The sequence below is a fragment of the Eumetopias jubatus genome, unplaced genomic scaffold (assembly GCF_037043125.1).
Source record: "Eumetopias jubatus isolate StellerSeaLion01/CBP00866 unplaced genomic scaffold, mEumJub1_p1.0 scaffold_14, whole genome shotgun sequence".
Classification (NCBI taxonomy): domain Eukaryota; kingdom Metazoa; phylum Chordata; class Mammalia; order Carnivora; family Otariidae; genus Eumetopias; species Eumetopias jubatus.
In genome coordinates this window covers 102,945,511-102,959,813 of record NW_028274820.1, presented here as the reverse complement: position 1 = coordinate 102,959,813, position 14,303 = coordinate 102,945,511, and the positions used below count along the sequence as shown (strand labels likewise).

At 56.9% G+C, this 14,303-nt stretch overlaps 1 protein-coding gene across 1 annotated transcript in view; it reads left to right on the top strand.

Moving 5' to 3' along the window:
* The first annotated feature begins 243 nt into the window (after positions 1 to 243).
* The window catches only part of SMARCD3 (SWI/SNF related BAF chromatin remodeling complex subunit D3), a 31,631-nt gene continuing 17,571 nt past the window's right edge, over positions 244 to 14,303 (top strand). Inside the window, exons 1-2 of the mRNA XM_028089253.2 lie at positions 244 to 296; positions 1,484 to 1,688. Coding sequence (XP_027945054.1) covers positions 244 to 296; positions 1,484 to 1,688 — 258 coding nt within the window. The remainder of the gene's footprint in view (positions 297 to 1,483; positions 1,689 to 14,303) is intronic.

Sequence of the window (14,303 nt, the reverse complement as noted above, 5' to 3'; positions counted from 1 at the left end):
TGCTGAAAGGCGCTGGGGAGGATCGAGTGTGTCTTCGCAGGGCTGAGCGGGAGTGTGTTCCTGTCCAGTTTAATGGCAACGTGTTTTAAAGGGCCAGAAAGTGGAATCAACCCAACTGTCCATGGACAAATGAATGGATAAACAAAATGTAGCTGATAACCACCCGTAGGTTGTATCTGTCCATACAATGGAAGCTCCTTCAGCCTGAAAAGGAAGGCAGTGCTGACAGCTGCTACAGCGTGGATGAACCTGGAGGACGTTATGCCCAGCGAAATAAGCCAGTCACAAAAGGGCAAGTGCATATGAATGTATTTATATGAGGTATCTAGAGTAATCAAATTCATAGAAACAGAAAGTAGAACAATGGTGCCCCAGGTCTGGGGGGGGAGAGGAGAATTGTTTAATGGGTAGAGTTTCAGGTTGCCAAGGCAAAAGAGTTCTGGAGATGGTCTGCACAACAAGGTAAATACACTTCACAGCATCATATCGCATGCTTAAAAAGATGGCAAATTTTGTGTTCTGTGTAGTTTACCACAATTGGAAAAAAATTAAGTAAAAAAGTAAAACATAATGACCAAAAAAACAAAAACAAAAACAAAAACCCCCGCAAAAAAACGAAAAACAGTTGAGGTAGAAAAGCCTCCAAGTTAGCTCATTGTCAGGGGCAGCGCAGGCCCAGGCAACGCTGGGAGCCCACAACCCCCAAATGCCCATAGTGTGAGGGAGTGGCCTGGATGGGGCTAGACTAGGCATCGGGGGCAGAGGCGGGAATCTGAGGGGGCAGGACCCCGCCGATCTGGGTCTCTCTCATAGCTCCTCCTCAGGGGCTGCCAGGATCCTGCCCCAAAGTCCTCACCTGCTGGATCCTTCATGTGGAGGCTCCCACTCGCTCTGGACCTTGCCTAAGTCTCTCTGAGGCTCATCCCTTTTAGCAGGTAAGAGTTGAGCCCCTTTTGTATGTGTTGGCTGCTGTTGGCACTGTGTTGGCTGCTACTGGTGCTTTGAGGGGGACTCCTACCCAAATTTGCTTACTTAACGAGCTAGATCAAATGTATTCCTGGGAGACCCCATGGAGTGCCCAGGGTCGGCTCCTGTGACTGGATGTGGGGCAAGGGCTTGTGCATAAAAGTAGGAGGGGGTGTCATCAGTCAGTGCCTGGCTCTGAACCTGGAGTGGAACCGATGCCCCCCACTCCCGTGTGTGTGTGTGTGTGTGTGTGTGTGTGTGTGTGTGTGTGTGTGTGTGGTCCGAGAGCGGGTAATGTCTGCGGTCACTTAGGATGCTCTGACGGTCTGTGTGAATCAGTGGGCGCGTAGGTGCTCCTACAGACCTAAGGCTCATCTGTGCACAGGCTGAGGATCACAATGGACTTGGCCAGGGCGGGCGGCGATGCTCCCAGCGTGGTGATCGCGCTTTCGGATGGCTGGGACGACGCTGCCTGCTCTGATCCCTAACTCATTATTAAGCTCCTCGCTCTTTGCAGACGCTCCCTGCGCCTCCCCCGCTCCAGGCTGCAGCGGCGCAGGCGCCGGGCCGAGCCGAGCGCGCCGAGCGGGGAGCGGGCGGCCGTGCTCCGGGCCGGGGTCCCGGGGGAGCAGGTGAGCGACCCGCGCTGCGCGGCCCCCAGGCCCTTGCGGAGACGCCGCCCGGCCGCGCTGCGCCGGCGCCCCCGCCTTCCCTGCCTGGCAGTACCCGTCCTGCCTCTGTTGGCATCATCCCTCCTTCCCCTGCCTGGCATCCCTCCTCCCCCCTGCCTGGTATCTCCTCTGCTCCCGCCTGCCTGGCATCCCTTCTCCTCCCTGCCTGGCATCCTCCTCCCCCCTGTCTGGCATCTCCCCCTGTCTGACATCCCCCTCCGCCCCCCTGGCCTCTCCCCGTTCTCCTCCCTGCCTGGCATCTCTCTGGTCTCCCCACTGCCTGACATCCCTTCTCCCCCCTGCCTGGCATCTTCCTTCTCACCCCTTCCTGGCACCTTCCTCTTACCTGGCACTTCCCCTTACCTGGCACCCCCCCTCCCCCCGCCTGGCGTCTTCATCCCCTCCTCATCTCCTGATCTCTCCCCCCACTCCTCACTCTCTTCCTCCCCTGCCTGGCACCTCCCCCACCCTCAGCCTGGTATCTCTTCCTCCTACCCCCTTTCTTGCACCTCTTCCATGACTGGCAGACTCCCATCATACCTCCTCTCTGATACTTCCCCCTTCTCATCTCTGCCTGGCGTCTTTCCTTCTTTCCCTACCTGGTACCTTCCCATCCTCCCTCCACCTGCATTTCCCCTCCTTCCCTTTGCCTGGCACTCTCCTGCCTGGCACCTCCCCTCCTCTCCCCTGCCTGGCACCTTCCCTCCTCCCTGATTGCCTTGCACCTACTCCTCCCCCTTGCCTGCCACCGCCTCCCTGCCTCGCATGTTCCCATCCTGCTCCTGCCTGGCATCCTCTCCCTCCTACCCACTCCTCTGCCTGGCACCTCCCCTCCTTCCCTCTGCCTGGCACCTCCCCCCCTCCCCTGCCTGGCACCTCCCTTCCTCTCCCCTGCCTGGCACCTCCCCTCCTCCTATCCTGCCTGGCACCTTCCCTCCTTCCCCTGCCTGGCACCTTCCCTGTCTCCACTTGGCACCCTCCTGCCTGGACACTTCTCTCCCATTCAGGTTGTCCCTCTGTCTCAGCCTTCCTGCAGGGCACCCCCACCACCACCACCCCTGGGCTGGTAACCTCTCCCCCATTGGCATCTTCCTCCTCTCATTGCTGGCCCTGCCTCCTCACACTTCGCGGAGTCACCTCCTGGCCAACACCACCTACGTGTGACCCTGAACCACTCTCAGGCCACCCCCCCCCCACACTCCATACCTATAGCAATGCCTTTTCCTTGTCCCCCACACTCCACCTGCTCAAGGACTTGAGTTCCCAAGTTGGGTCCTGACCCCAGCCTGTGGCCTTGCTGCTCTTGCAGGCGGGGTGAAACCAGGACGGCCATGCACACGGGGAGGGACCGGCGTGAGCACAGTGGGCACACTAAGAGCAGGCCTACTTGATGCGCCTGCCGCCCCCGGGGATTCCCTCAGATGTCCCTTCTGGGCTCCAGGAGCCATCCAGGTCCCATCCGGGCCTGACGGTCATGCCCTGTGCCTCCGATGCCTAGCTCTCCCTCTTCTCTCCTGCCTATCGCCAAGTCCCCAGAACTTGCCTCCCCTGCTGGGCCTGGGTCTTGCCTGTGTTCCCTGCTCTGTCCTTCTAGCTTAGTCTTGCAAGGCCTGGTCTCTGCCGACTGCTTCCTGCTCTCACACTGCTCCCGCCCCATGCTCCCCGTGTAGCCCTCGCTGGCCCTTAGCCTGTCACCTCCACCCTGGTCCCTTTCTGCACACCTCCTGTTTTCTTTCTCAGACCTCCTTATCCCGGACTTTGGTCCACCCAGCTGAGCCCCTCAGGCTTCCTCACCAGCCCTCGGAGGTCCATTTGGACTCCGCCTTTGGGGCTCAGGGTCTGGCCCACCCCTCCCACTGCCCTCTCCTTTCAGATTCTCCTCACAATGGCCCTTGGTGCTGCAGGTGCAGTGGGCTCTGGGCCCGGGCACCGAGGGGGCACTGGATGACTCCCCCACTGCAGGACCCTGCCACCTATGACTCCAGGCCTTCAGCACCCACCCGCCGTGGTACAGGTAGGCGCTGCCCCTCAAGCCCAGGAACAGGAGCCCTGTGACCCCACTGAATGGTGCTGGCTCTTGGCCTCCGGTCATACCCCAAGGCCCCCTCTTGGCATTTCTGCCCCGCCTGAGCCAGACCTATGACATGCTTCTTCCCATCCCCTCCCACTGCTGGGGCCATCCCCCAGCCCCCGCTGACATGTCCTTCCACCCTTCCACTACCTCTTCTGAGTGCCCCTCTCCTCCTGGCTCCCTGGCTCCTACCTATCAAAGCCAGTCTGCGCCAGGAACCAGCGAGCCTGAAACCAGTTTTTGGCTCAGGTGAAAATGGTCTGGGGCTCTGGCTTATTCCATTTCCTCCCACTCACAGACATGCAGACACACACCTCCTCCGTCCTCACCTGCATGTGTGCACACATGCTCCCTGCTAGCTGGGGGGGACTTGCTGATGTCCAGCACACCTTGGGCTCTAGAAACCTAACCCCAAACCTGCCTTGGCAAACCTCTAAGATCCTTCCAGAACCCAGGCAGGGGTTTGTTCTTGGTGGGAGGGGAGGTGGTGGTAGCCTGTTGCGTGGCCTCGGGTGGGGCCAGCCCTGTGCTGCCACCAGGCAGGCCTCAGACTCAGGGGTGCTCCAGGCCCATCGCATGTGAGTGGGACCTTCGTGGGCCTCCTCTTGGCAAAGTGTGAGGAGGTTGGCCGGGCTGGTACCACAGCTGGTATTGGGCTTGGTGCCCCTGGTCCAGGAGGAAGCACCAAGGCCCCGGGTGGAAAGGCTGCCTGCCTGAGAGCCCTGTTCAGCTGTGGGCAAGGGCAGGAGTTGGGTCTGAGGCCTGCCCAGCCCCACCCGTCACCCTGGCCGCCTCAGCAGTGGGAGTCTCCTGTGACAGGCTGGGTGCTGGGGGCAGGGGGCCCTGCAGGTGTGACGGACTTAGTCCCTGCCCTCAGGACCCGAAGCCCGAGGGGAGTGCCCGGGCTGACCATTCAGGCCCCAGGGCTCTGAGGAGGGGAAAGGCCTCGAAAGGAGCAGCGTGAAGTGGGCTTCCGGAGGACAAGGGGCTAGGTGAAATGAGGGTGGCTTTCCCAGCTTCTCCTTCCTCAGAAAGGGCCGAGGAATTCTCTCTCTCCAGCCTGGGCTGTTCCCCTCCGTCCCACCCCTGCGGCGGGCTTGTGCCTGGGCAAGATGGGGCCGAGGCCGCTGGCTGTGGGCGGGGGCGAGCCCGGGGCTGTCACCTGGCGCCAGCCGCTGGGGAACCATGCAGCGCAGTGCAGGAAAGTCAAGGCCCCGCACAAAGGTCCTGCCTGCTGCCCCACAATCTAACCACTGCCTTAGGTTAAGTGTGGACCTGTTCCCCAGCTTGCAGGGGCTGGTTTTTTAATGCAGAATCCAAAGAGAAGGTGTAAGCTGACGTACTTTCTGGGCAACACTAAAGATGTCGGGTGTCTGAGGCTGGAGGCTTGCCGAGCAGCTGGGGCCCCTGGGAGGTACCTGAGAGCCGGGGCGCCCGCGTGGTGAGTCCTTGTAAGTCGTGGCTGATTTGGGGTACACTGAGCTAAGCCCTAAGCTGACTCCCCAGCAGCAGTAGGTCAGTGCCCTGGGTTGATCCAGACCTCGCCTGAAGGAGGTGATCACCCCAAAGAATGGGCAACAGGGGAGGGGAGGCGTGAGAAGCCTGGGGGCCTCTCCATGTGATGAAGGGGACAAGGGGTGAGGTGCTCGGGGAGGTTTCTGGCGTTTTGTTTTAGAGCCACATGAACATGAAACTGGGCTTCATTCAGCATGTGCAATCCCAGGCATGGAGCCGGCTTTGACGCTTGGCGGCTTGGGCACGTGCTGTCATTTGGATGCTGACGGGCCCCGTGCTAGCGTCTAGACAGCGCGGCGGGCGCGAGCGCAGGCGTGCCACAGCTGGAGACTGTCTTTGCCCCGAGTGCCGGCAGTGTGATTGCAAGTGAGAGCTCGTTATTAGTGAGCGTTAAGTGGTGGAGGTAATGAGCTGGAGGTGTCACCAGGAGGGGGTGTCACGGGAGGAAGTGGCAGGAGGTGTCACGAGAGAAGGCTGAGTTGCAGACACGTGGGGTGAGTGAATGGCCCTCAGGTTCCGCTGGGTTCTGAGCGCTCTCGGATGACCGCACCAGAGACGTCAGCCCGCTTCTGGTGGGCTCTGCTGAGGGACTCCTGGTAGGGGCCAGGGCTGTGGCCGTGGTGTCCCCGGCTGGTGAGGGATGTGCAGACCCTTGGTCACTTGTGAGGACCCTGTGGGAGAGTGGTCACTCACTTCTGCCTGGCCCACCTCTTGATTTGCTTCCCAAGCTGTGAAACCAATTCCTTTGTTACCTAAACTTCCAGGAAATCTGAGAATATGTCTCATGAGCATGTGTCCCGCTCATGCCTTTCCTGGAATTTACAAACTTGGATCATCTCCCATGTCAACCTTCTTTCCAGACCGAAGAACATTCTGGGGCCTGGAGCGAGGAGCAGCGGTACTGTGGGGAGGGGGAGAAAAGCAGAGACTGGAAGATGCAGGAAGATGTGCTTGTGTTCTCCCTCACTCCAGAAAGGGTCGGAGGCACGTTGCAAAGGCACATATAGGGAGGACGTCAGGACATTGGGAATGCAGGGCAGGGAATATATGTGGCCGCCAAGGATGACATTAGTGCACAAAACCAAGCCCCGAGGCCCTGAGGCCCCCTCTGCAGTGAGAAAACAGGAGGCTCGTGTCATTCACACCGCCAGGAAGCCAAACCATTTGCTCAAAGATGCTGTGATTTCGGGCCCTGTGACCCCGAGAAGTCTTTCCTGTGTGGTGACGTGAGGGGGACGCACTGGGTGGCAGAGTTCAGCACAGGTTTCCTAGGCGAAGGCAAAGACTAACAAAATAGTATGCAGTCATATAAATATCGCTGACCATGGTCAATCCCAAGATAAAGGTTAGAAGGGCGGGAGGGAGACATCGCCTGCCTTCGGGAAATGCTCTACGCGCTAATATTTACAACAACAGTTTTGAGAACTGTCAGGCAGCAGGCAGGTCTGTTTAAAATCGGGAATTGAGTACAGAGTCACGTTCTTGGGGAAGGGTCATATCCTTGTAGGAACCTAGAGACCTCACCAGCACACATGCCCAGCAGGTGGGTTTGGGTATAGGGTGGGCCCAGTCACACGCCTTACACCCTAGGTCATGAGCCCACTGAGAAGTAGGCCCACGTGTCCGGGACATAAATCAGCTTTACTGCAGGGCCAGCTTGAACCTGAGGCCTGGATGCAGCAGGCAGACCCTACACCCTAACTTGGGTTTGTTTATCTGGGGCATGGGAACAGGTTGAGATGGGCTCCCTCCTACCAGCAGATGCACCCCAAAGGGAAGGGCAGGCTGCAGGGAACAGTCCTGATGTCACCACCCCTGACCCAGGAGAACTTGTCTTGCAGATGTCAGACACCCCCCCACCTCCTCAGGCAGAAAGCCTCTCCCAAGTGGTGGGAGAGGTGGCAGGATTATTCCAGAGTCTTCCCTCCAGAGGAACAGAGTAGAGGTCTCCCCGTGAACACACGATGACAGGAGCATGGGGTCCCCTCCACAGTGGAGGTGGGGCTGGCCATATGGCTGACAGCGACACAGAAGCTCAAGCCCAGACCTGGGAGTGACATCTGACCCTCCCCCTTCCTTCTCTCTCCACTGGAAATATCACCTCTTCCTTTGATTTGGTTTTATTTCCTAGATACATCTCAGTTCCATCCGCTTATGTCTCAGTAATGCCACTGTTGTCTCCTGCCTGGACCACCGAGGTAGCCCCCCAAGTGGTGCCCCGCTCTCAGTCTGGGCCCCTCCCCCCACCCCCAGCCCATGGGGTAGCCAGGTTTCCTGCAACACAGATCTGATCTGTTCTCTCTTCCGTTTTCTCACAGGCTTCAAGCGCCTGCCCTCACTCAGGGCTTTCCCACATGCTGTTCCCTTGGCCTGCAACACGCTTGCAGCTCCCTTCACCTGCCTAAATCTGCCCATCCTTCAAGTCTCGACTTAAATGCCACTTCTTCCAGGGACACTTTCTCCCACCCTGATTAGGTATGAAGTTCCACCTTCTTATAGCTTATAGCATGTACCAAAAATTTTAAGATTTCAGTGTAGTGCTCTTTAAAGGCACAGACTGCATCTGTCTTTTTCAACACAATACAGAACAATATTTCGTGAATGAATGAGGCAGGGGTCGGGGCGGGGCGGGGAGGTGGCTCTGACAGCTGATCTTAAGAGGACCCTGAGGGGCGCCTGGGTGGCTCAGTTGGTTAAGTGTCCGACACTTGATTTCAGCTCGGGTCCTGATCTCAGGGTCGTGGGATTGAGCCCTGCATCGGGCTCTGTGCTTGGCATGGAGCCTGCTTGGGATTCTCTCTCTTCCTTTCCCTCTGCCCCTCCCCTGCTCTCTCGCTTGCTCTCTCTCTCGCCCTCTCAAAAAAAAAGAAGACCCTGAGGTCCCTTTGTACGGCTGGCCCTGTCCTCCCTGCACCCCACAGCCCAAGGGGGCACCTCTCCTGCCTACCCACGTTGGCCTGCTGACACCTGAGCTGCTCTTGGCCCATGCCTGGGCAGCAGTCCCTTTCCAAAAGGACCTGTTCACCATGTTCACAGATGCTACTTCCATATTTAGTTGTTTTTTTTTTTAAAAAAGATTTATTTATTTATTTTAGAGAGAGAGAAAGAGAGCATGCCTGGGAGAGGGAAGGGCGGGGAGAGGGAGGAGGGGCAGAGGGAGAGAATCTCAAGCAGACTCCTCACTGAGCACAGAGCCTGACATGGGCCTTGATCCCCCCCGACCCCCTCCGACCCTGAGATCATGACCTAAGCTGAAATCAAGAGTGGGTTGCTTCACTGACTGAGCCACCCAGGCGCCCCGTCTTTAGTTGTTCTTGTGGTGAGGAGAAGCTTCCTTCCAGTGACCCTGGTCTTGCCCTTTGGAGTTCTAGAGAATAAACCCTTTTCTGCTTCCATGGCATCTAACTGCCTCCAGACATTTGGAAGCAGTTGTCCACACTCCCCGGGTCCGCCTGCAGGAACTTTCAGGAACTGGCTTCCTCAAATGTTCCTCACCCGGGGGCCTGCGCAGGCTGCTCTCGCCCTTGGTGTCCACTGGGAGAGCCAGAGGGGGATGGGGCTGCCTGGTGCTAGCAGACAGGCTTCGGGGCTCCCAGGTCTCTGTTGGAAGGTGGGCTCTGCCCCTCACCAGCTAGGGGGATGTGGGAAGAGGCACTTAGTTCTCTGAGCCTCAGTGTCCCGTCCGTAAGGTGGGACTTGATGCCCCTTTCTATAAAGATTCAGTGGGATGCTAAGTACTGAGCACCCAGCTCCACCCCCAGCATGGGGTGAATGCCAAAGTGCCCCTCGTTGGCCCATGGGTTAAAATATGGAGCTAGGTGCCACCCTGAGCACCACGGCATCCAGGCGTCATCGGTAGACCCTGTGACCCTGTCCCCCCTGGTTCCAGGCCCAGCTTCCTTTCTCACTGCCCTTACACCGCGGGCTCATAAAGGCCTGGAATCAGCGAGCAGCCCCTGGGCCTTTCCACCCCTCGGCTGAGAACTCCCTTCTCCCCGCTCCCACATCTTGAACTCAGAAGCAGAATTATCTCGTTAGCTTTAGCCCAGCTTCCCAGCCCCGATGCAGTCTGCATATTTAGGAGCCCTGCCTTCTTTGCCTTCAGTGAAGTTCTGAGCTAGAAATAAAAAGTCAGCCAGCACGGTGGAGGAGAGAGCCCCGTGGTGCTCTGGCTGTCCTGGGCTGTGAGCAGATCTGATCCTCTGACACCAGCTGAATCCACAGGAGGAGCCTCAGTGGGTGGGCTCGGAGGAGGGGCCCCAGCAGGCGAGGGGCCCGAGTAGAAGGAGGAGAAGCTGAGCTCCAGCTCAGTCTGCAGACCCCACTCCACCCCACCCAGCAGGAAGCATTCTTTTGCTTTTGTGCCTCAGTTTCTTCTTTGACCCCTTACTTTTACCGCCCGACCGCTATCTTACTCCGGCTTCATTCCTTCAGGAGAAAACCGTCTTAGACACACTTTTAAAGAATGCCCGTCTGGTGGACTAGAGCCCCACCTGTCCGGACTCCCCTGCCCCAACCCCACAGTCCCAGCCCTCATTTCTTCCTTCATAAGCCCCCGAGACTCCAGAGCAGCTCCCACCAGAAGGAGAAGAGCCACGCAGGCCCGGGGCAGAAGAACAGCAACCAGTGTTGATTGAGAGCCTGTTGCACGTTTTAGCAACTGTTTTAAGAATCTCTCATGGTTTAGCTGATTTATCCTCACCACAAGACTGTGAGGTAAATGCTAATATTATCATCATCACTTTCAAGATGAGAAACTGAAACTAACTTCCCAATGGTTAGTGCAAGAGTCCCAGTTGGGGTCTGTCCACCACATCCAGCCCTCAGAGATGTGCGGTGACCCCAACCAGAGAGGCTCTCAAAGAGACAAAGCAGGCAGCCCTTTCTGTAGGCCCAGGCCAGCCCTTTGTACCCTAGCACCTAGACCCAAGGTCAAAGGTTAGTTGTCCTGGCGCTCAAAGCTCACACCATTCATTTACATTCATTGCTGGGCGCCTAGGGCTTTAGAGTTTGCAACTCCCCAAATTGGGAGGGGGTGTAAATTGGAGAAGTCCTGCCACTTCAAAAAGGGACAGCCCCTCCCCAATTCCATCTGATTGTTTCCAAGTATATCAGTGGGCTCGTGTTGCCAGATTTCCAGGTTTTTCAGAGATTCTGGAAATCTGGCTTTTTATGTGAAATCTCTCAATTTTTAAGATTTTTAAGAAGTGTTTAAGAAAGACACTGTGTGGGCTAAGCCAAACCTGTCTGTTTTGCAGCTTCTTCCTTGGGTTCCTCTCGTGCCGTCACCCCCCGGACAGGTCACCTCTTCTAGCCCTTGGGCCCAGAGCCCTAAATCTGCATTGCTAGCCCGGAGAACTCAAGGGTCCCAGGCATTGTTGGACCCCAGGTTGAGAAACACCGCATTGACTTGGGGTCACTTTAAGCAGTCTCTTGTCATCAATGAATTTTAAACAGAATGCAGAGAGTCTTGTCAGAAACTTGAGGGTTCTCCCCCTGTAGAAACAGGGATCCCAATAATGTGCTGCTAACAAGAAGGACTAGAGGTAGAATCCCCCTCAAAGCTTGAGTTTTAAACCCAGAACAACAGCTGGTGAGGGAATTCAGGGCACCTTTGACAACCAACGGTGGGGGCCCGGCGGGGGGGGCAGTTCGATGACAAGCTGAAGAGAACAGGGACCTTGAAATCAGAACATGGCAGTCTGAGCCCCATCTTTGATGCTAGATCCCTGTCTGGCTCTGAGTCAATCATTAGCCTTGTGTTCCTCATCTTTAAAATGGGTATAGTAATATTCAGCCCTTTAACTTCCTGGGATGTTGAAAGAACCGAATTAAATAATGCATACTGCACTGTTTTGTAGGCTGTGACGCTCCGTAAAGATGTATGTGTGAATTTGGAGGTGTTTGACAAAGTCTCTCCCAATATCTTGAGTGTGACACATAAACGTGGGCTGGATACAGTAGTCTGCGGGTAAACTGGCTCTTGACAGGGTGGGAAGGGGGAGCTGAAATCTGATTTGTATTATTTGCCAATTTCCATGGTATAAATACTCCTACCACGGCTGATTTTAAACTACCAACAAGACACTCCAGCACATCACTGCATGTTACTACAATTGAGTAAATTTGCTGCCAATTGAAGACTCAGCCCCAAGGTTGTAGATTGTCTGGAGAGAGGGCTTTGTCTGCCTGTCCTTTTCCAGTATGGTCAGCATGGACCTGGATGAGGAGAGAAGGTCATGCTCATGGATCTATGAATGACACACAGCTGGAAAGCCTGGCAAATATATCAGATAACCAAATTGAGATTCAAAGCAGCTCAAGCTTAGAATAATGGGCTGATTCCTACAAGATGAATATCAACAGGAGTAAGTATAAGTTATCTGTTCTTGAATCCAAATAGGCTACGTTAGAAGCGGGATGGGAGACACGTTTTGGCACAATCAGAGTAGAAAGAGAATTGTGTTTTTAACTGACAGTGAGTTCAATAAAAGTCCAAAGCGGGATGGATGGTTACCAAGGAGTGATGCGTTACTAACAGTGATAGCTTCGTTTGGGCCTCTAGGACTTAACGAGAATTCGCACATGCGTCCCGTCAGTACTGTTTGGCTATTCACAACAAGCCCGTGAGAGCTGAAGTGTGCGCAGTACCCATTTTAAAGATAAACAGACTGAGGCTAAGAGAGGTTGACACAACATGGCCCTTTTGTACTCCTGTCAATCGGTGGTGGCAAAAAGACACAAGCTCAGGTATTCTGGCCCCAGGCTCAGCCCTGCGTTGTGCTCATAAGCACGTTGTTCCCAGTGCCGTGCTTCCGGTGGCTCCAGGCAGACCAGGGGATGCGAGGGGAGAGGCGGGTGGCCCTTGGACGGGCAGGCCGGTCACACAAAGACCAACACAAGAGTAGGGAAAGCCGTGTGGGGGGGGGGGGCTGGTGAGTCTCCTGGGGCTGCCTTAGCAAAGGAGCCGGCTGGGCGGCTTCGAGGCTAGAAATGTATTTTCTGGAGGCAGGATGCCAGAGAACAAGGTGTCAGCAGGGGGCTGGGTTCCTTCTGAGGCCGTGAGGGCAGATCTGCCCCGGGCCTTGCTCCTTGACTTGTGGACGGCTGTCTTCCCCAAGTCACATGTCTTCCCTCTGTGTGTACCTGTCCGGGTGTCCTAAATTTCTTATGACACCGGTCATATTGGATTAGGGTCACCCTATTGACCTCATTTTAACTTGACTACCTTTGTAAAGACCCCATCTCCGAGTATGAACACATTCTGAGGGAGGGGGCTTAGGACTCCAATAAATGAATTCAGCTGGGGGAGACACAAGTCAACCTGTGTGGGAGTTGGCGGGGGTGGGGGGGTGGACAATGATGACCACCTTTGGAATTTGGAGCCGTGTCTCATGGAGGAGGGAGAAGATGAGCTCTAGGTAGCCAGAACCTCTGGGAGGTGACCCAGGCTCATGTGCGCCACAGGAAGGACCGAGGTCCCCGCTGCCCCTTGGCCCTGGAACACCAGCTCCTCAGCCAGCTGTAGCTTTGTTCACGTGGGGCTGCGCGGAGCCAGAAGGAGGCCCGAGCCCTCTGTTCCCACAGACAGCCCAGGCATTCGCCAGTGTGCGCTGGCACAGCCCGTGGCGGGCTCCACCGCTGCCCCTGCTCCCCGCGGGCTGCCCCTGCCACCTCTGCCGGGGCTGGGGCACAGCGACTGGGGACGCCCTCGGCCACGGCTGCAGCTCGCTGCTGGCTTCTCCACCACGGCCGCAAGGCTGGCCACCCAGCCAAGCCACAGCCCCTCTGATTGCCTCTTTTCCCCATGAGGAAGCCCAGAGCTCCGCGCCTGCCCCCCCCCCACCCCCGAGCAGCAACTGTCCTGAGGCAGGAGCTGACATGAGCTGCTCACCGTTTTGGTGCCGCCAGCCCCACCCATCCCTGTCCGGTCCTCAAACTCACTGTGTCCCCGGGGCTGAGACTGTGTCTCGTGGGTGGATGAGCTGCGCTGGGCACCGAGCACTCACACAGTAGGTGAGTGCTCCTTAAATGTGCGGCAGCCGAGGACGAAGGGGACAGGTACAGGAGGAGGCCCTGCTTTTCTCGAGATGCCTCCAGCGGCAGCTCCTGGACCTCAGCTTCTTTTGGCCCAACCGTCGCCCTGACGAATTCTTCTTAGGTGTCAGTCCAGTGGCTTTGCCACTTCTGGTGGCTTCTGAATGTCTTCCTTCCCCCCTTTCCGGCAGTCCTTACCGAGTTTCTGAGCTTCGCATGTAAGACCCGCCCCGCATCCTGGTGCCACTTTCTGCACTCAAGGAAGCTTCCAGGGGTTGGGGTAGAACCCGGACTGCGCACGGGCTCCCAGAGCCACCAGAATTAGCCACTATGAGTAATTGCCCGGCTGAGCCCTCAGAGGTGCCGTCTGTGGTTTGGGGACGGCCCCGCAGTGGAGGGGCTCTGAGGGCTCCCTGTTTTCACCAGTCTCCTAGCTGGGGGCTGTTGGAAAGCAGGACCGCCGGGGCCCAGAGAGAAGGCAGGGCCATGGCAGCCACAGCCGCAGCGTCGGGCGGGCTCAGCGTCGGGGAGCTAGTAAGAGCGGCGACTGCTAAGTGTCTCCTCCGTGCCAGGCCCTGTGCCCAATCCTGCACGCGCACGGCTTCATTTTAAGCCTCACATCTACCTGTGAGTCAGGTGTGGGGCACCCTGTCCTGAGGACAGGGAAGACGAGGCTTGGACAGGTGAAGTGACTTGTGCGAAGTTAGGAGCTGAATGTGAACCCGGGACCTTCAGAAGTGGTCCTCCATCCAGGGCAATTGCACCCTCCGGGGACAAAGGACAACACTGGGAGATCTTTTTGTTTGTCGCACTGGAAGGGGGGCAGGGGGCGTGCTGGTAAACTTTCCTGGATAGAGGCCAGGGACGCTACCAACATCATAGGATACGTGAGACAACCCCCACAATAAAGAACTACCCAGCCCAAAATGTCAGTGGTGCTAAGGCTGAGAAGTCCTGTTCTGAAGTGTAAGCTCAGAGTCATCACACTGTGGTGCCTGCAGAGGCCCCACCCAGGGCAATGGGTTCAGGGCCTGGGGGAAGAC